This window comes from Salvia miltiorrhiza, chromosome 6 (genome assembly GCF_028751815.1).
Source record: "Salvia miltiorrhiza cultivar Shanhuang (shh) chromosome 6, IMPLAD_Smil_shh, whole genome shotgun sequence".
In the NCBI taxonomy this organism is placed as follows: domain Eukaryota; kingdom Viridiplantae; phylum Streptophyta; class Magnoliopsida; order Lamiales; family Lamiaceae; genus Salvia; species Salvia miltiorrhiza.
The window spans coordinates 15,920,235-15,942,074 of record NC_080392.1 but is presented as its reverse complement, the minus strand read 5'-3'; the positions used below and the strand labels follow the sequence as shown (position 1 = coordinate 15,942,074).

The window sequence follows — 21,840 nt, the reverse complement described above, 5'->3', positions numbered from 1 at the left end:
TCACATCCTCAATATTGGTTCGTTCCTCCACTATAGGCTCCGGCTTTGATGTGGACATAGCATCAATTTTGCTATTCATAGCGGTCAATTGAGCCGTCAAAAGAGCTATCGGATCCGAGCTTGTTGTAGCCGCCACCTTCTTCAAAATAGTCCTCTCCCCCGGAAATTGGTAGCTATTTGCGGCTAAATTTTCAATGATGTGGGCGGCCTCCTCGTGGCTCTTCTCCAACAATGCTCCATTGGCCGATGCATTCATGTCTCTTTGCATCTCACCACTAAACCCGGTATAGAATGAGCAAATAATGGTGTTTTGATCCAAACCATGGTTGGGACACTTCCTTATCATCTCTTTGAATCTCTCCCAAGCTTCATAGAAGGTCTCTCCATCGAATTGATGAAATTGGACAATGTCCTTCTTCATCTTCATTGTCTTACTTGGAGGGAAGAACTTGATAAGGAACTTTTGAGCCATTTTCTCCCATGTAGTGATGGAACCAATCTCCAAAGATTGATACCATGTCTTGGCTATGCCCCTTAGTGAGAAGGGAAAGAGTCGGAGTCGAATGGCATCCTCCGGGACTCCATTTATCTTGATAGTATCGCATATCTCCAAGAAATTGCCGAGATGTCAATTCGGGTCATCTTGAGAAAGACTGGCAAATTGATTTTGTTGCACCATGTTGATGAGACTCGCCTTGAGTTCAAAATTGTTGGCATTGATTCTTGGGGCATGCACTCCCCCTTGTTGGACCACGGGTTGGAACATATTGCTAATAGGTGGCGGTGGTGGTGCATTCCTTCGAGCCTCTTGCTCATTGATACGCCCTTGCATAGCCTCCAATTGTCTTTGGAGTTGGAGGATCAATTCTTGATTTTCCATCATGTTTCCCTCCATTTCTTTCTCTCTTCTTGCTCTTGCTTTGTTGTGTCGGCAAAATGCTTCAACCTCAAGGTCAATGGGTATAAGAGGTGCACCCTTAGACCGTGTGTTCATACACTACCTACCAACCAAAAAGAAACAAAGAGTCAAGACAAAATCTTAAAATTGAAAATAAAAATAAAGCAAGTAAAATGTCCAAAGTAGTTAAGCACAATGATTCAAAATATCACAAGTAATCAAACTAAACTAATCCCCGGCAACTGCGCCAAAAACTTGTTCGCTAATTATTTTCACCACGCCGCAAGTATACGGTGTAGTTGCAATATAAGGGAAGCAAGGTCGTATTTCACAAGGATTGGTGAATTTAAACTTCTAAATATTATTAATAAGTTGTTTTCAATCTATTTAGACAACCAAAGTTCAAGAGGTGTTGATAACTAAAACAAAACTAAATAAAGCAAGTAAAGTAAATAACAATAACATAAACTTAGTGAATAAATTGGGGAATGACTTGAATGAAAGTTATCCTAGGGACTAGATTTCGATGGATCGTAATGAACTTCAATCTAAATCAATATAAATCTTGATATGGTCTATTTATCTAGGGCGATCTCCCCACTAGTTTTAGCCCCCTCCCGGACGACTAAAACAGTAGATTACGGGTCATAATTGCCGTCCCAGGTCAATTTCTAACCTATAACTCCCAATAGCACAAAAGATCAATAAGCCCTCACCCAACTCTCAACCTCCCGGTTTATTGAGATGATATGTATCAAACTCCTAATCTATTGTAATTATCCTCTCCCGATTCAAATCACAAATTAGAAATGCACAAAAGGTGGCCAACCAATCATACAAGAGATAAATCTAGGACTTGAAAAGATAACAATAAGCACAATCAAGATATATATGGAACAAAGAAATCAATCCATTACAAATCCATCTAATCTAATCCCTAAGATAAGAGATTTTAGCCAAGCATATTCATAATAAAAGCAAATCTCAAGTCATAAGAAAACATAAATAAAGATATAGAGAGATAGAGATTCATAGACAAATCCTATAATCTTGATCTTCAATCATGTAGTCTTGATGAGTTCCTTTCCAAGTCTTCCCATTCTTTCTTTGATTTTGGTGTTGTTCTTGTGTGTGGAAGAGAGAAAAATGGTAGAGAATGGAGGCTAGGGTTTGGAATTGGAGTGTTGGGGAAGATGAAAATGTGTGGGAATGAGAATGATATGAAAAGAGGGGGAAAAATGGGTATTTGGGGGCTGAAATCACGTCTGGGCCCCACCAAAAACATCAATTTCGTGTTTCACCCACGGTCACGGACGTGACCGTGGCGTAGGACCGTGGGGGAGATTTTGGAGAGGGCCCGCGGCCGCGACTCGGACCGCGGTTTTCGTCTGGCGTTCTGGACAATTTTGGAGCAGAGGCCCGCGGTCGGGCCCGTGACCACGGCCCGGACCGCGGGGTACTGGGCTCTGTGCGCAGTCCGCGTGTTTTGCTCCGTTCTCCCTCGTCCGGACTCGGATTTGGTTGCCGTTTGCGTTCACGGATTTCTCTCGAGGCGTACTTCAATATCATATCTTCAAAATCCTCCAATTAATCCTTGATTTTTCCTGAAATCACTCCAAAACTACACCAAGGAATCAAATCTTCATAAAACTCAACATTAGGGTACAAACACGCATTGACAAGCAAAATATGAAGGGAAATGACAACAAATCATGTGGAATTGAGGTATGAAAATCATGTTTGTCATTCGTTGACATGTTCATCGATTTGTTCGTATAAAAACAAATGAACATACTAATATTCGTCGATATGTTCGTAGAAAAATAAATGAACATACTAATGTTCGTCGATATGTTCGTAGGAAAACAAATGAATATACTAATGTTCACCTATTATATTCATTGACGGATCAAGTCCTTGAATGGGAAGAGAGGAATTTCTGGAATTTGTTCAACGTGATCCCAGATTTCAGTAGATTTGAGTGGACATATTTGTCATTTTTCGGATTAAATAAATGTAATTAACCAATATTTAATTACATGAAAAATCAAATCAGGAAATTATATGAACCGTTGATTGGAGTGAGATGAATGGCCTTGATTTGGTCTTTATTCTTTATCTAAGGGAGTGGTCGCCATTGAATGCGACCCTATATATATATATATATATATATATATATATATATATATATATAGGTATATATATTAGGGAACAAATAAGAACTTCATTACTAAGAATCAAGAGAGTTTACACAATCATGAAAAAAATCAGCAGAAAAAGGCTGCAAACGATTTCTAAGGGCCAACTTTGGTAAACTATCAGCTATACCATTTCCTTCACGCGGCGTCCAGCTCATCTCTACGCGTTGCATCTGGTCCATCGCTTTATAAATATCGTCCATGAACTTTTCCAAGTAAGAGAGATCCTCTTCATGTTTCTCCAGTTTCCAGTAAAGGTAGACAGTCCATCTCAACAATAGCATCCGACACTCCTTTTTCACGATAAAAATTAAAAGCCTCCATAACTCCAACCGCCTCCGCCTCCACTTCTGTAAACATCCCATACCGGAATCCATGTCTACAACCCAGAAACTTGCCTTCACCATCCTTCATGATGACACCAAAACCTAACCCAACATTTAGCTCAACCGCAACATCACTCCAAACTTTCACTTGATCCCTTCTTGTACATTCCCGCTTTGTAGGGGGAGATCGAGAAGGACTTTCACAAACTCTCTTCGTGCATGTAGCTCTTTGCGCCATAAGCAAACAATCCACATGAGAGAACTCTCTTTCTTGAAAAGTTAACATATTGCGTGCAAACCAAATCACCCAAGCAATATTTGCAAAAGTACTATGGTGTTCCTTCTGTGGTATGCGCTGAATCTTTTCAAACCAAGAAGGAATATCCCACAACTCATCACCGTCGAAATGGGTTAGGCAGAGAGGCGAGACTTCCCATAAAAATCTTGCCCACGAGCAGTCCCTCAACGCATGCTCAAGAGTTTCCACATCCTTACCACATCTTCGGCAAATCGGGTCCACCTCAATGGATCGGCTCCTTAGCCCTTGTGCTGTGGGTAGAGTGTACGCCATGCACTTCCACATAAACAATTTAACTTTTGGCATAACATTTAAGCCCCAAATCCATTTCCAAAGAGCCTTGTAGTCCGCCGAACTTGAGGCCTCACTTCGCCGCTGAAGAGCTTCCGAGAAGAAATAGCCAGACCTGACTGTATAAGAATTACATTTCCCATGAGGCCAAAACACCCTATCCGCAGTTGTATTAGTGATCCCAATACTAGTCAAGATTTTTCATACCTCATCACCTAGAATATTCTGCTCCATTTTTTCCACATTCCAGATACAAGCATCTTCCATAAATAATTCATTAACTCTTAAATTTTCTTGTCCATGAGCCACATGTGCTGGATGAAAACCACCCTTGCCGTCTGGTAACCAAGCATCTAAACCAACCCGCCCTCTCGCACCATTGCCAATCCGCCATGCAATTCCCTTAGCTAACAAATCTCTTCCCACTAATAAGCTTGTCCACGTAAAAGACGGATTATGGGCTTTTTTAGCTAGTAAGATATCTGTTCTTGGGAAATACCGAGCTTTCAACGATCGTGCCAATGGAGAAGAGTCATTCTGAAGTAAACGTCAAACCTACTTAGCCAACATAGCTTGATTGCTTCAAATCCCAGAAACCTAATCCACCGTCCTTTTTAGCTATGTAGAGATTTTTCCAATTTTTCCAGTGAATTCTTCTTTCATCTTTCTTTTGGCCCCAAAAAAAGCTCGCCGCCATACTATTTAATCTTTGAAAAATCTTATCAGGGATAGCAAAACAACTCATCAAGTACGATGGTATAGATTGTAAAACAGATTTGATAAGCATCATTTTACCAGCCCCAGAGAGGTATCTTCGTTACCAGTCTTTTGGTTTTTTCCTAGTCCTATCTACCAGTATCTCGAAGATCTCAGTCTTCGACCTGCCCACTGAACTCGGAATCCCAAGGTAAGATCCACGTGTACCCTGGAATTGAACCCCAAGATGATTCGCCAACTCCCTCCGCACATCATCGGACACCCCTCCACTAAAATTAATGCAAGACTTGTCAAGATTAGCCTTTTGCCCCGACACCACTTCATATTTAGTGCTCGTTTGGTTCAAGTAGAGGAATGGAAAGGGAATAGAATCAAATAAAGGAGTGGAATGGTAACAATAACCATTACTTTTATTGAGTGTTTGGTTTAACAATGGAAAGGAAACATTAGTAAGGAATTCCCTTTCTTTTGTTTCCCCTCTATTTTGAGGGGTAACAAATTGGGTGATTGGGTTACCCTCAAGTAAGGGCAATGATTATCTCATTACCCAAACCAAACAACAAGTAATGGATTCAATTACTTGATTCCCTTTCCAAACGTCTAAAAACATCCAATCAAACGTGGGCTTAATGAGAATCTCTTTAATAGTGCCGATATCAATGGAGTTTGCTCGCCCGAACACAATACAATCATCTGCAAAAAGCAAATGGCTTATTCTTGGAGCCGTGCAGCAGATACGTGCTCCATGAATAAGATTTTTTGTTTCGGCCTGCCTGAGTAACCCCGAAAGCGCCTCTGCACACATCAAGAAAAGGAAAGGCGAGAGAGGGTCGCCTTGTCTAAGCCCACGACTAGGTTCAAACTCTTCACCTAGAAAACCGTTGACAATAACACGAAAAGAGACAATAGTGATACAACGCATAATAAGATCAATGAAAAACGCATGAAACCCAAACTGTCTCATCATAGCTTCCAAAAAACTCCACTCTACCTTATCATAAGCGAGCATGGTTTATAAGTTAGTAAATATTGTAGGTTAGCCAGTTAGGCATATTAAAGCCTTATAATTTTATTTTATTTTTTTTGACTTGCGGGAGTTGGGGAGGGGGAGCAGTGGAGTTTAAACTCGGGATCTCACTGTTCACACACAGGAGGTCGCACCACTTGGTGTCCCCTTGAGTAGGGATGGCAACAGGCCAGATCTGGACCGGGTCTGGCCAATACCAGATCCAGATCCGTTTTCATATACTAGATCCAGATCCGTGGATCTGAAAATTTTGGATCCAGATCCAGATCCGTCAGATCCGCGGGTCCACGGGTCCAGATCCATGGATCTGTTATTTTTAAATTAAATTAAAAAATTTTCACAAAATCAACAACATCTAATTTCCATCATGAAAAATATAACACAAAATACTTTTATCTAATTACTTTTAGATTTTATTCTTTTGAATATAATTTATTTATTATTTTTAATTTAGTTAATATTATTAGTAAACTAAATATAAAATATAAAAAATATATATAAAATAAAACGGATCCACGGGTCGGATCTGGGTCGGATCTGGGCCGGATCCGGATCTAAAATTTCAAGATCCAGATCCGTTTTCAAAACTGAGATCCAGATCCGTCGGGTTCAAAAAATTGAGATCCAGATTCATTTTTACGGATCTGGATCCACGGATCTGGACCGGGTCCAAGATCCACTGCCATCCCTACCCTTGAGGACCCAGTTAGGCATATTAATTTAAGCATACATTGATAAATAGTAATTCTATATACAAGAAAACACTAGCTAGCTTAGTATGTAATATTTCTTAGTATTCATGACCGTCTTATTATTATTATTATTATTATTTCTGGTGACCTAAGAAAAAAATCCTTTTTAATTTTTATATGATCGTTTTTTATTTCGTAAATTTCATTTTTATGCAATATTCCACTATCCACGAAAGAATTGGATAAACGAATATTATAAGATGGTCTAAACTAAATCATCAGGGTACATTTCTAATAATAATAATAATGCCGGTCCATAGAATTACACTCATGAAACATCATAGTACCCTTGTATTCTTGTTGCTAGACAAAATTCACTTTACGAATATTTATTTTAATTAATGTCCATTGATATCATTATACATTAAACATGCCTAATTTTATTTTATTTTCCTCTTGGAATTCAATTATTCAATTAAATACTTTAAATACTTGTCGACCACTTACTTGAGTATCTTTAATAAATTAATTTACTCCGATCCTCTCATCAATCAATTTGACTGTATAGTTTAATCTCAAAATCAAGTGCACTACACTATTCTTAATTATAATTTGTTAATCAATATACATTTTAAATTATTTATTTATTTTCACTTGACAAATGGATATATAATTAATGATTCAAAATTCTCAAAGTCAAATGTAATTAATTTATTACTTATATTTCCTTGTCAAAAGTTTGGTTTCTTGTTGTCACTTTCTAATTAACTTTTATTTTTTATACTCCTTTGTCTCGTTACAAATGTCTAAATTTTTATAATAGGATATCTCATTATAAATGTCTTATTTATTTTTTGATAAATAATTTAATGGGCCTTCCACCATACTTCCTTTCTCTATACCTACTTTAAAATCACATTTAAACAATTTTCACAACCCACATTACATATTTCTTAATCTTCGTGTTCAAAAGTAATGAGATATTTATAATGGGGCGGAGGGATTACATTTTAATCAATGAAAATTCTTGTTTTTTTTTTTTTTACTTGGGGGAGGGGAGCGGTGAGGTTTGAACCCTAGATCTCACTGTTTACAGACAAAAGTTTAGGGGTGAGCAGTCGGTCCGGACCGGACCGAACCGACGAAATCGAGGACCGACTTTTCAATATTTTTTGGACCGAACCGGACCAACTGAAGCCCTAGGACCGAATCGAAATCGGACCGAAACCGCCATCGGTTCTCGGTCCGGTTCGGTTCAAAACCGATTATTAAATATATATTAATAAAAATATTTTATATGAATATATATATATATATATATATATATATATATATAGGGGAGGGCTAGAATAAAAACACTCTTAAGTGTATAAAATATAAATGATTTTCAGCCCTTAGATCATCAAGATCTACGGTTGATTCGTAACCCTTTTGGATGAATTCGTGGTCCTGGGTTCGAATCCCAAAGATAGCAAAAATTTATTTTTCACAATTCGTAACCATGTTGGATGAATTCGTAACCCTATTGGATAAAATTCGTACATTAAAAAACGTTTATATTTATATTTTAAGAAGTGTTTTTACTGTAGCCCTCTCCTATATATATATATATATTCGGTTCGGTCCGATTTTCGTCGATTTTGGCCTCCCCGGGACCGAAACCGAACCGAAAACCGATCCTATTTTCGGTTCAAGAAAATAGGATCGGATCGGACTAATACATGGACCAAAACCGGTTCGGAACGAAAAAATCGATCGGTTAGGTCCGGTCCGACGATTTTGGTCCGATTTTGCTCACCCCTACAAAAGTTCACACTGCTTGGTGTCCATTTGGGGACAATGAAAATTATTGTTAACTTCCGAAAAGGAAAACAAGATAACTTCCAAAATCCGATAACTTTTATTTAATGAAATCTCATATATAACTAGTGTTAGGGTTGATTGCATATTATAACGCCACTTTTATTCATTTTTTTTTTGTTAATAGACTTGCATAAAAAAATAGTTTTTTTACCATTTATACGATTTACAATATCGATTTAAAATTAGGCAAAAGACAAGTAAAGTTGATATTGGAAAAGTGGTTTGCCTCCTTCCGAAAGTGATTTTTGTTCATGTGTATTTTCTCAAGAGCCACATCAACTTCTGAAAATAAATCAATATATGTTGTAAACTCTCAAATTGTAAATGCATTATTCCTTTGGACAATTCAATTTTTAATAACCAACAATTGTAGTCGATAATCACAATGCAAATTTTTCGTCCGAAACCCTAGATGGTTAGGGTTTTAGGAGTGTTGCTTTCTTCCTCTTCGGGAACGGTGCTTTCATCTCGTTTTGGAATGTGACGAGCCCATTTTTCGTTCGTCGTTTAGACCTAGATCGATTCTTTTTTTCATGTGTTTTGTGTCTTTTGTGTTTGGGATGATGCATTTTGAGCAATATTGCAGGTGAATAGGATCTTGGACAAAGCAGGCTGCATTCCGCAAAAGAGGCAAAGATTTGAGATCATTTATGGGCACAACAGTCGTACTCATTTTGCCTAGACCAAGTATCGTAGGGAATCCAGGGCAAAGCGGCGAGCCAAACTTTGAGCAGGAACTGAGCAAAGACGTGACGTAGACTTTGAGCCAAAAGTTGGTGTTAAAGGGCAAAGCGGAAAAAACCGGTGTTCAAGGGCAAAGTGGCGAGTCAGAGTTCGAGCAAGAACTGAGCAGAAATATGATGTTGACTTTGGGGGAAAACCTGGCGTACAACGGCAAAGCGCGCGCTCATTAGTAGAAGGAAAAAAGATGGCGAAAATCCACTTACCTTTTATAGGGAGATCTGACATGTTTTACTTGCCAAAGAATGAAGTGCATATCTGATTGGGCTAAGCACATAAGTAAAGAAATCTGAGCAATGAATGTTCGCGACTGTTCGAACGAATTCTCAATTCTTACACTGTTTGTAGATTTTAAAAAAATATTCTCTCTATATGTATATATATATATATATTAAAAAATATTATATTTATTTATCTCAGTAGTATAATATGACGACAAATTCACCCTTTGACAACAACATGATCCAACTATATATGTGCACATGATGTTCATATCTTGTCCAACTACAGGAAACAAACTTTTTGGTTTATATGCATTTTGCAGACTTATCTTCTGCTACATTTCAACCTTTTTACCTAGTTATATATACATGTGCGTATATATATATATATACACAACAAATAACCCTTAAAAAAAAAGTAGACCTATCATATCATATCACAAAGAGTTATGCTATCAATTCCAACTTAGGAGGATTTTATTCACCTTTTTCTTCTCTCTCTACTCGTACATGCATCATTTTGATCTGTAAAGTAGAGGTGATTATGCTTTGTCCAAACAAGTTGTCGATCACCAAGGGAGCCACGATTTTATTCTGTTTTAAATTTTTATTTATATATATTTTTCTAGTAGGATTCGTGTCGACATAGGGTTTCATGAGATAAATGGCCATATACATATTTTTGTTAAATGAGTTATTTGTTCTATATATAATTACTTTCATATTTGAACTTGATTTTGCTAAGTTATTTTTTATAATAGATATTTCCGAAACTTTTGATGTACATCATGTATGGAATACGATAAGAAAATAGAAGATATCGTTTAATTTGTTGGGTAAGAATGCACTTTCTTGATTAATAAAATTCAAAACATGGAACAAAGGGTTCCTTGAATCCCAATCTCTAATTAAGGAACACAAAATTTAAGTGCTGAACCGCAAAAAAAATGCAAAAAATTCAAAGAACTTCGAGTAAACGAAGATGAATATATGTTCAATTAGGTAGAAAAATGAAGGGGGGAAAATTAAGGTATATATAGGCTAATGATATGCTACATATCAACCATGAACACTATTTATGAACACGGCTCACGTTTAATCAGCATATAAGTATTTTTTATATATGTATTTTGATTTTAATACCTTAAAAATTATTATCCAAAGAAATGCACATTGATGTTACTATTGACCAACTAAAAGGCCTTACTACTTATCTTAGAAATTATAGAGAAAATTATTTTGAATTTGCTATAAATTCAACTAGAAAAATAGCTAATTAATGAGACCGAATATAGATTCCATATTTTGTGAAAACATAAAATTCATAGAAATAACAATACGGTGAAACTAATGATAGGGAGATTGCACTTTCAACTAAAAAGTTTTTTGAAGTTGAGTATTTCTATGAAAGTAAATTTGAACAATTTAAAGAATATAAAATTGTTTTTGATTTTTGTTTGATCTTAACATTTTAAAAATATTAGATGAAGACGAACTAAGAACATGATGATGTTCAAACCTTGAGAATTATCTAAAAATCAAAGAACATTAAGATATTAATGGACTTGATTTATTTTCAGAGCTAAGAGTGTTGAGAATATTAGAATGACTCATTCATAAAACATGTGGTGAGATGTGTTGTAATAACCAATGTGAGTACTTAGGCAGAGATACTGTAACGAAGTGGGTAACAAGAACAGTAACAAACACAATATCTGAAACGAACACCAAGAATGATAACCCAGTTCGGTTAAACAACCTACGTCTAGGGGGCTGACAAACATGATTTTCGTACCTCAATTCCACATGATTTGTTGTCATTTTTCTTCATATTTTGCTTGCCAATGCGTTTTTGTACCCTAATGTTGAGTTTCATGAAGATTTGATTCCTTGGTGTAGCTTTGGAGTGATTTCAGGAAAAATCAAGGATTAATTGGAGAATTTTGAAGACATGAGATTGAAGTACGTCTCGAGAGGAATCCGTGAGCGCAAACGGCGACCAAATTTGAGTCCGGATGAGGGAGAACGGAGCAAAACAAGCGGACTGCGCAAGAAGCCCAGGGACCCGCGGTGACCACCCGCGGCCGCGGGCATGACCGCGGCTTCCTGGGCGTTTTGATACAGATTGTATCCGCGGTCCGGGCCGCAGCCGCGGACCCGACCGCAGGGCTCTCCAAAAGCTCCCCCACGGTCCTACGCCGCGGTCACGACCGTGACCACGGGTGAAACACGGAATTGATGTTTTTGGTGGGGCCCAGACGCGATTTCAGCCCCCAAATACTCATTTTCCCCCCTCTTTTCATATCAGCCATTTGTATCAAAACGCCCAGGAAGCCGCGGTCATGCCCGCGGCCGCGGGTGGTGACCGCGGGGACCTGGGCTCCTTGCGCAGTCCGCTCGTTTTGCTCCGTTCTCCATCGTCCAAACTCGGATTTGGTCGCTGTTTGCGCTCACGGATTCCTCTCGAGACGTACTTCAATCACATGTCTTCAAAATCCTCTAATTAATCCTTGATTTTTCCTGAAATCACTCCAAAATTACACCAATGAATCAAATCTTCATAAAACTCAACATTAGGGTACAAACACGCATTGGCAAGCAAAATATGAAGGGAAATGACAACAAATCATGTGGAATTGAGGTACGGAAACCATATTTGTCAGGGGCCTCGCCCAGGGAAAATCATCCACTATGAAGTTAATTAAGATGTCAAAGGACTTACACAATAAGACTCTCTCTTAATTACTTAGCATCTACATCTTCCCAAAACCTCACCAACGGTGAATAATTGAAAGCTAGACAACGACTAACTTCCTAGGCATGAACACCGACGAACACCACCTAATCCCTTGAGAAATAAGAACCAACAATAAATAAGAGTTTATAACTCTTTTACAATGTACGCTCAATTGTATAACTCACAATACTCTTGTGCTAGTATAAAGAAAAAGTACAGTAGCAAGAACAGTACTACATAAGGTACTAGACCAAAGGGGATACCTAGCAGGAACAAAAAATTCTCAACTACATTGCGAGAGCTGTTATGAACGAAAATCCCCAGCCATCTTTCACGAGATATGGCCTTCTTTTATAGACTTCAAGCCTCCAATATTCTCTTGTAGCCCAAGTTGATCATTTCCTGATCGTAGATGGAAACAAGAGTTCTAGCTTGATGAGGACTCTGCTTGGATGATCTTGATCTATTAATCTGATAATTATTCTTCAAGAAATAAGAGTCCAATCATATGGTGCTGAATAAATTCGTGGGGCATCTGATTGATAAGAAGTATATCCATACAATAATTATACTTTAAATAGGAGATTTGTCCTTATCCTATAAAATCTGACAGATTTGATGCTGTCTCTGATACCGTCTACATAATGACAATACAACATAGAGTATCCATACTCTAGCAGTATTAAATTATATTAAAAATTTTGCTTGTTCTCTGAACATATATTGCTTATAAAATATTATTAACCATACCTATAACATTTGCTTCTACTGTAAGAAGTTTTTCAAAATTAAAATTAATAAAATTTTATTTAAGACTGAATGAATTAAGTATATTATCTATTAAAAATGATATGTTGAAATATCTTGATTATAAAAATTTATTAAGTACTTTTAATATTGAAAAAGCAAGAAAGATGAAATGAACTAGTATTATTTTTTCGCGTCAAGTCCTTATTTCTCTTTATCTGGCCCTGGTACAATACTAATAATAATAAAAATTACTCTCTCCGTCCATAAAAAAATTGTCACATAATGAATGACATAGGTTTTAATATAATGTGAGTGAAGTTGTTAGTATAAATAGAAGTGATAATTTTTTTGTGGACGAACCAAAAAGAAAATTGTTGCAATTTTTTCATGGAGTGAATTCACTTTTTCAATAATATAAGCAGATTCAACTGTGCAAATATAAACATATTTAGTTTCCTAGCTATTAGCATTTGACCGTGTAACTAAGAACATACAAAAAAATTGACAGCTTATTTGCATGGTAATTTTTTTTAATAAACTAATTAAAAGAATTCTTTTAGGTCAGCTGATAAAATTGTAAAAAAACTTCATATTCAATAAATGCTATGTTAGCTGATTCGAGTAGAAGGAAATTTTTTAATTTTACACTTAAAAGTGACTATGATAGTGTATTTATGGGTGCGACTAAACTTGCACTTCTATGAAAAGTGGGCATTATTACCTATTTTCACAAAATAAAAAAAAATACCAATGTTAATGTTCAACAACCTATTTAAGTGTTATACTTGCAACACAACAAAAATAGAAAAATTTTAGCCCTAAGAATTACTCCCTCCGTCCCATTATTGAAGACACACTTTCCTTATTGGGTTGTCCCAATAATAAAGACACATTCTATTTTTGGAAAAAATTAAGGTATTATTACATTTAATTAATCCTACCCTAATTACACTATAAAACTTGAAACCCTAAACTATCTAACCCATTATCTCCCAAACCCACCGCCCCATTTCTGGAACACACCCAAATCCGCCGCCCATCTCCTTCCCCTTCTCGGTGAAGTCGCCGCCGGCGAGCCAAGGCCATCGCCGAACACCGTCGCCCCTCCGTCCAATCCCTCACAACAAGAAGACTCCCCCAGAAATTCCGCCGACAACAGCGGCGCCCTTCCTAGGCCACCTAGATCTGCTGAACCACCAGAAATTCCGGCGATAACAGCGGTGCCCTTCCCACGCCCTCCCTTACGCTGCCGCCGAACACACCACTAGCTTGCGCCGCCGGCTCTCCTCTCTCTTCAACCAGATCCACCGTCGCGGCTCCGTCCTCTCTCTCTTCGATGGCAGCAGCCATCGCACAACCACCACCGCCCTGAGCCCTAGCCCTACATCCCGCCGGCTCAACCACCGACACCTTGCCCGATTCATTGCCTCGCGTCTCCTCGCCTGAAATCCAACCTCTTCCCCAAATTGAATGTTTGGGTTTAGGTTTTTAAGTAGTTTTGGCTTCTGAAAATTCTTGAAATCTTGTTTGAAATTTAAAATTTTGAGATTGAAGTATTTTCTCTTTCAATTTGGTTTCAGTCTTTCAATTTTGTATATGGTCACACTTACCATTAATTTCCATCTGCACATTGACAGGACTCCATAATCATAAAACCTCTCAAGAAATCACCAGCCTCGTTACAACCACCACCATCGCCACTGTCTGCAGTCGGCGAATTAGAGAGAAGAAAAGAGAGGAAAGCGTTGAGAGAGAAATTGCATAATATAGTCAACATTAAACTCTTTGGTCCACACATTCAAAATCTATATTAAACTCTCTAATCTATCCCTCCTTAATCTCCGTGCCCAAATGAAGTGTGTCTTCATTATTGGGACGGAGGGAGTATGTTATATTTCAGTGGGAAAGCATCAAGCTGAAAATTTATTGGCATTTAATTGTGAAATCATTCAGAATTGTCTCAATTAGGGATGTCAATTGGGCCAGCCCACCGGATTTTCGGGCTAGCTCTATTGGGTTTCGGGTTAGTCGGGTGCGGGCTAATCGGGTTGGAGATTTTTTCGGGTTGTAAATCTTCAACCCTAACCCTAAACTTTCGGGTTTCGGGCTAGCCCATTGGGCTAATCAGGTTAAAGGTGTAAAAATAAAATTATCATTTGTATTTTATTATTCCTAATGATCTAATATTGTATAATGTATAAAATATACATAGATATTAAAGATATAAATTATATAGCAAAGCATGAAATGCAAAAATATAAGATATTCAAGATTACATAAACAAAATTATATTAAAATGAGATAGTAAAATTTAACATGTATCAATGCACTAGAATCAATCTGGATTATTACTGAATAATTAGTGGATTTGCCATACACGTCTCATTGACAGAAAAAAAAATTGGTATCACTTTAAAATGAGATACTAATAATTAATTTCTAACTAATGAGATACTAATAATCAATTTCTACAAAAAAATCCGTAATTAATTTCACTTTTTTTAATGAGATTGCACACACAAACACATATATATTCTAACTAATTAATTTCACTTTTTTTTTTAATGATGCTACATATATATATTTAAGCAAATACCATAGATCTAAACATAGCAGAAGTTGTAACTGGATGCATCAGTCACAATTCCGTCAGCCCACCGGGCTAGCCCATCGGGTTTTCGGGCTAGCCCTATCGGGTTCCGGGTTAGTCGGATGCGGGCTAATCGGGCTGGAGGTTTTTTCGGGTTGCGATTTTTCAACCCTAACCCTCTAATTTTGTCGGGTTATTCGGGTCGGCCCACGGGTTTCGGGTTGCATTGACATCCCTAGTCTCAATGTTGGTGTCCAGGGCTTCCTATATGATATGATTCCGCAAATAAACTTACTGTTACTATTTATTTACTTTTGAGTTTATTATTATTATTATTATTAATTAATAATACTGGGTTTGGTGTTTGTTATCTACACAAATTGTACACCACTTTTTCCCATGTTAATGTTTAATCCGTGCAGCACATGACTGAGTAAGGGGTATTTGGATGAGTTCATAATCCAATATTTAATCTTAATATGGAGTAATGTTTTAATTCAACAGAAAATGTATTAATAAATGTTTAAAGAATAATCCAATATTGTATGTATGTATGAAATGCGAAGTCTTTATTTCATTTCCGATATATATATTTCAAAATTGAAACCTATTATTACTATTATTTCCACTGTAAAAGTGTGTTACAAAATCTATCATCTCGGTAGTAAGAGAGATTTGGGCGGCCTGAATTGACACAGTCAAAATCAAATTTAGATCAATCCAAGCTCCAATTAATGCAGATAAGATTCTGTTTTTTGGCCAAGATCCGATTATTCGGTGATGTAGGTTTTGTAACGCATGTATAGTATTAATAATTGATCGAATATCATATCTATAATGTGACGTAAAAATGCGAAATCGAAGGCGACGACTGGTCTGCTAAGTTGATGTATGCAAATTAATAAGCGTGAAATAAATCAGAAATCCCTATTTGAAAATAGTGTTGGTGTCATTATCCAAAACAATGTGACCTTAGTGAGAGAGACATGTGGGAGAGAGAAAAGGGGTTGCAAAAAATTCACAAATTCAAATTATCCCGTGACACATAAAATGATAGGCTCCAAATCTCCTATCATGGTATTTAAACTTGAATAAATCATGGAATAACTATATGATCGGTCTCTAAACAAGATATGGGGCCTCTAATATCGCAGGTCTAGTATCCATCACCCTAAATTATCAAACAAATCCAACCTCAACTATAAATCCCATCTCCCGAGAGCTTCAAAAAAAAGTTACTACTACTTTTGAGAGGAAAATTTATATTTTATTTTCCCTCGATACAAATTTCGTTTCTTAAATTTCTAATCTAAGTCGGAGAGAGAGACTCATGACCACCTCGAAGGAAATTCTAGCTAACTTCTTTGGAAAGATTACTTCGAGGCAAATGATATTGTTTCTCGCCTTATGGTCTCAAAACAAATCCCATCTTTCAAGTTCTAAACGAGAAGACTTCTTCCCCGTCTTCGTGCAGAATTCATTGCGGTAACGATTTCTGAAAACGAATGCGGTGGAGATTTTGCTAAATCCAGATCGTTGCTTTAGTAATTTGTGAGAAAACGTGTGGGAGAGGGAGAATTTGGGGAAAAACTGAATTGCTGCTGAATCCACGTTTTTTCAAACGTGCCTGATTTTGGAAAAGAAACTGTCAAAATTTTGCCGGGAATTTTTTGCCGTTAAAAACTGGTGTTTCATATAATATATAGATTAATATAGAATATTCAGTAATTAATCACTAATGCATTCGTATTATCTCACTAAAAATCCCATCTTTCAGGTCTGGATGAGAACTTTAATCTTGTCTTTCACCTTTAAATACATAAGAGACTCTCGTGAGAACTTTCCAAAAGGGTATTATGACCGACTTGAAAAAGTTACTTTTTGAGGAAAAGCCAAACTCAAAATTGACACAAGAGAGGCTAGGTAAAAAAAACCAAAACCTGAGCTTGTGCACCACAGGTCCACAGATCACAAATCTGAAAGAACATTTAATACATTTTGGTAGGGGCCTCCCAAAATTTCTGCACTCTCCCAACACAAACTACAAACACTGCAATAACTTTGATCATGCTCATGCTATGGGCAAAAAATGAAGACAGCAACATATATAGACTTGGACGCCGCAAACAAACCTTTCAGGCATCTTGCCACACAAGACTAAAAACAACACTAAAATTGATGGATCATTGCCACCGATAACGACCAATTAATTTTTAGTCGTCGTAGAATTCCTATAATGTATTTGGACATTAATTTTTTGTTTTTTAGAAAAAGGGCTTAAAATGAAAATCTGTTGGTTGGTGTAACTGTACTAACATGCTAGCCGAGGGTACTACAGAAAAAGCTATTAGACTGTGAGTAAAGTGGGATGGAAAAGATAGAATATTTCTTCTCCATTATTTTTCGGCTCGTGTTACATTAATTAGTACATCAAGAAATGATAGGCAAAATACTACAGAGACCTTCCCTTTATATTCTCTTGCACCCTTCTCTTGATCACCAGTCTATTAACACCATAGAGAGAGAGAGAGAGAGAGAGAGAGAGAGAGAAAGATATGTTCATCTCACAATCTAACAAACTCTTTAGTCTAAAACCTCTAGTTTTCAAAATACTAGTAGTTGTGTTGCTTAGCATCACAATCAATAGAGAGCCTTGCGCCACCCCGACGCGGCGATCGTTGCTGGAAACGATGCTTTTCGAGGGGAACCTAAGCTTCAACAACATGGAGCATGCATCAAGGGACTTCGGCAATAGATACCATCTCATGCCATTGGCAGTCCTATACCCAAAATCCGCCTCCAACATTGCCCACATCATCAAACACGTGTTCGAGCAAGGCCTGAGCTCCGACCTCACGGTGGCGGCCCGGGGCCACGGCCACTCCCTCGAGGGGCAGGCCCTGGCGCCCGGGGGCGTGGTCGTGGACATGGAGTCGTACAAGTCTCCTGCGATGACATTCCACACGGCCGGGAAGCACCCGTACGTGGACGTCTCCGCGGGCGAGCTCTGGATAAACATCCTGCATGAGAGCGTCAAAAGGGGCCTCACTCCCAAATCTTGGACAGATTATCTCCACCTCACCGTCGGAGGCACCCTCTCCAACGCCGGCATCAGCGGCCAGGCTTTCCGGCATGGCCCTCAGATCAATAATGTCTACCGACTACGTGTTGTCACAGGTTCATTATCACATGCACAAACACAAACACAAAAAAATAAATTCAAACATTTCTTTTTTCTACTAATTTGTGCAGGCAGAGGGGATGTGGTGAGCTGCTCAGACGAGGAGAACGCCGATCTCTTCAATGCAGTTCTCGGAGGATTAGGGCAATTTGGGATCATGACAGAGGCCAGAATTGCTCTAGAGCCAGCTCCAACAAAGGTTATACCAAATCTTACATAATTTAGCAAAGGGTGATCGATTGCGTTTAAATATTATTTGTGGCAGGTTAAATGGATGAGAGCACTTTACTCGGATTTCACCACATTCACCAACGATCAAGAGCGTCTGATATCTTCAGGAAAAGGGTTGGACTATTTAGAAGGATTCGTGGTGATAAACAGAAGCGGCCTACTAAACAACTGGAGATTATCGTCCTTCAATCCCAAAGATGCTGCGCAAGCACAAGAGTTCAGGTCGGAGGGAAGGATTTTGTTCTGCTTGGAGCTCGCCATGTACTTCAACAAAGAAGACGTCGAAGCGGTGAGATTCTGCGGTCCCCTCCCATTCCCGACTTGTCCGCGAGCTCACACTCGCCGCTTTGTGATGCAGGAAGTGGACAGCCTTTTAGCTGAGCTCAGCTACATTCGCTCCACGCTCTTCGTGTCGGAGGTGCCCTACGTGGACTTCCTCGACAGGGTGCACGTGTCGGAGATGAAGCTCCGCGAGAACCAGCTGTGGGACGTGCCGCATCCGTGGCTGAACCTCCTTGTGCCGAGGAGCAGCATCCATGGCTTTGCCCACCAAGTTTTCAACAACATTGTTAAGGATACAAGCAATGGCCCTGTCCTAATCTACCCTCTCAACAAATCAAGGTACTGAAGAAATTCAGTTTTCGTATTCCTATATATGGAAAGTTAAGTGATGCAGTATATATATAGGTGGCGAAACGGGACGTCGTTGGTGACTCCTGAGGAGGAAGTGTTCTACCTAGTGGCGTTCCTGAGCTCGGCGGTGCCGTCGTCTACAGGGAGAGACGGCCTGGACGCCATTGTAGCTCGGAACAGACGGATTGTAGAGTTTGTTGGCGGCTCCAATTTGGGGATCAAACAGTATTTGCCACATTACAGCACCACACACGAGTGGAGGGCTCATTTTGGGAGTAAATGGGAGGTTTTCCTAAGGAGGAAGATGTTGTACGACCCCCTCGCCATCCTGGCTCCGGGCCAGAGGATTTTTCCCAAGCCCAACTTCAAAAACACTTCTAAATCAATTCTAACACGTTTACATACATAATCATAAATATAATGGCAAGAGGCCAGAGGGGATCACTGTTGCTCTCACACGTGCTGCTTTTTCTCACATGTAACAAAACTTGACCCCATGTGACTTGCTTCTTCCCAAATCCATTTATGCATTATTTTACTTCCTTTTATTGGAGGGCCTCAGACAAGAACATGGCTAACAGGTAAAGCAAAACCAAAATGACGTACAACTCAAATCAATGGCTGTGGTTAATTAAGTTTTTGTATGAACTCAGCCTTTTGTCCCTTTTAGGGCTATGAAAAAGAAAGAAACATGAACTAATCTTATCTACTAATTTGAGAAATGAAAGAATCTATTTCCAACATAGACTGCTGTTTCACCAAATCAGCAAGCTTCTCTGCCCTCTCTCTCATCTCATCCCCCTCTGCAGAAGCCATCAATCTCCTCAAAGCCTCTTCCACTAGCTCGTGCCTACGCGTCAAGTCCCTCACTTCAACACCTATCCTGAGCACCTTCGTGTCCTAGGCTGATCCGAGTGCATCGGCCACGCTGCAATAGGCACCCCCATTGATATACTCTCCATGCACGAGTTCCACCCACAATGGCTCAAGAATCCGCCAGTGGCGCCATGCTCCAAGATCTCCAGCTGTGGCGCCCATTCTCTCATTACAATGCCTCTCTCTTTAACCCTCTCCTCAAACCCTTTAGGCAGCTCAGCTCTCCTAACCCCATCTTCAAACACATCTCCCCTGTCTGCATCTCTCACCATCCAAACAAACCTGGTAACCAAGACGTTTTTCAATCAACCAAATAGGTTGGGGGTTTGAGTAACCACTGGGGGAAGTAAGAAACCATTATTGATCCTCTTTTTTAAAAAACAAAATAAAATAAACAAACAGAAACAAACCTCTGCTCGCTTTTTTCTAGCCCAAATGCCAGCTCCTTGATCTCATCATTCGACAGAGACGACGTCGTCCCAAAAGACACAAACACTACAGAATTCCTTGGTTGTTTTTCGAGCCACTCCAGGCACTCGGAATAGTTTCCTGAACCCGGTTTTCTTTCACAAAAAACCGGGTTCAATGGGCCAACTGCAAACTGTTTTCCCGGTTGGAGTTTTGCTAGTAAATCAAGAAACAATCCTTCTGCAGCTCTGCTAGAGTTGTAAATAATCCCAGAGTGGAAATGGGAATTTTGAACCTTTTTCTGCAAATCCAACAGCTGTTTGAATTCCGGGCTGAAGCATCCCTCTGTTGAGGGGAGCTCCCTCATCGCCTCGGCCGCCTCCGGCTCTCCGGCGGCCTCCCAATGAGTCGAGTACGAAGTGAAAGCCAATATGCTCTCGAAACAGTATGATTCGACGTTTGGCAACGAATGCGTGGATTGAACGATGGAAGCCATCAGAGAATCAAAGATAACTACAACTCTTTGATTCTTTGAATATGATTCTGTGATGCGAGCTTGCTTACGAGAAGGGAGAAGGGGTGGTGGAAATGGGATAAGACGGCGGCGATCATTGGCCGGAGATGTGAAGGATACTTTTGTGATGAGTTTGAGTTGGGGGAGAGATTTGGGAATGGAGGTGTTGGGAAGCTGTGGAAATGGAGGTTGCTGGTGGTAGCTGAAGGGTGTCTGGTCCTGGCCTGCCTGAGGTGGGTGGCGGAGGCTACGTAATGGACCGGGATGTTGTGGGCGCAGATGCGGCGGGAGAGGCGGAGGAGCGGCGTCAGGTGACCTTGTGCCGGAAAAGGCACCACCACCACCTTTTGATAGTTTGCCATTTTTTTGCAGAAATCTATTATTCTTGATGTCATTTAACGAAGCTCGTGAATCTAGATGAATAAAACATTATTAAATGTATATAAACCAGTGTTTTGTTTAAGTTAACAATGGTAGAATTTAATAGTCAATTTTGATCACATGCTATGATTTTTATGTTTCTATCTCATGTGTCTCGAGATTCAATATAGGAGACTTTGATTTTAGGGTTAATAGTAAAAAAATACATGAATTATCACCAAATTTGTAAATTGCACATGACCTTCAAAATTAACCTCAGAATACATC

General features: G+C 38.9%; 2 protein-coding genes, 1 non-coding gene and 1 pseudogene across 5 annotated transcripts; 2 read left to right on the top strand and 2 right to left on the bottom strand.

Moving 5' to 3' along the window:
• Positions 1-317: 317 nt before the first annotated feature.
• Positions 318-424, top strand: LOC130991126 (small nucleolar RNA R71). The gene has a single exon (XR_009091088.1). It is a non-coding gene; the product is annotated as a small nucleolar RNA R71 (small nucleolar RNA).
• Positions 425-3,327: 2,903 nt separating this feature from the next.
• Positions 3,328-3,993, bottom strand: LOC130990568 (uncharacterized). The gene has a single exon (XM_057914789.1). The coding sequence runs from the start codon at positions 3,991-3,993 to the stop codon at positions 3,328-3,330; it is 666 nt and encodes a 221-aa protein (XP_057770772.1).
• A 13,676-nt stretch (positions 3,994-17,669) lies between these two features.
• On the top strand, positions 17,670-19,942 carry LOC130990174 (cytokinin dehydrogenase 1-like). 3 transcript variants are annotated; one of them, XM_057914395.1, is made up of 5 exons: positions 17,734-18,526; positions 18,602-18,729; positions 18,796-19,050; positions 19,120-19,382; positions 19,449-19,942. In XM_057914395.1, the coding sequence occupies exons 1-5, from the start codon at positions 17,905-17,907 to the stop codon at positions 19,801-19,803; spliced, it is 1,623 nt and encodes a 540-aa protein (XP_057770378.1). In that variant the 5' UTR covers positions 17,734-17,904; the 3' UTR covers positions 19,804-19,942. The 3 variants fall into 3 exon arrangements, with proteins under 3 accessions (XP_057770376.1, XP_057770378.1, XP_057770377.1); XM_057914393.1 differs by having other exon boundaries at positions 17,670-18,729; XM_057914394.1 differs by having other exon boundaries at positions 17,741-18,526; positions 18,796-19,382.
• A 154-nt stretch (positions 19,943-20,096) lies between these two features.
• Positions 20,097-21,554, bottom strand: LOC130990567 (zeatin O-glucosyltransferase-like; annotated as a pseudogene).
• Positions 21,555-21,840: the final 286 nt, after the last annotated feature.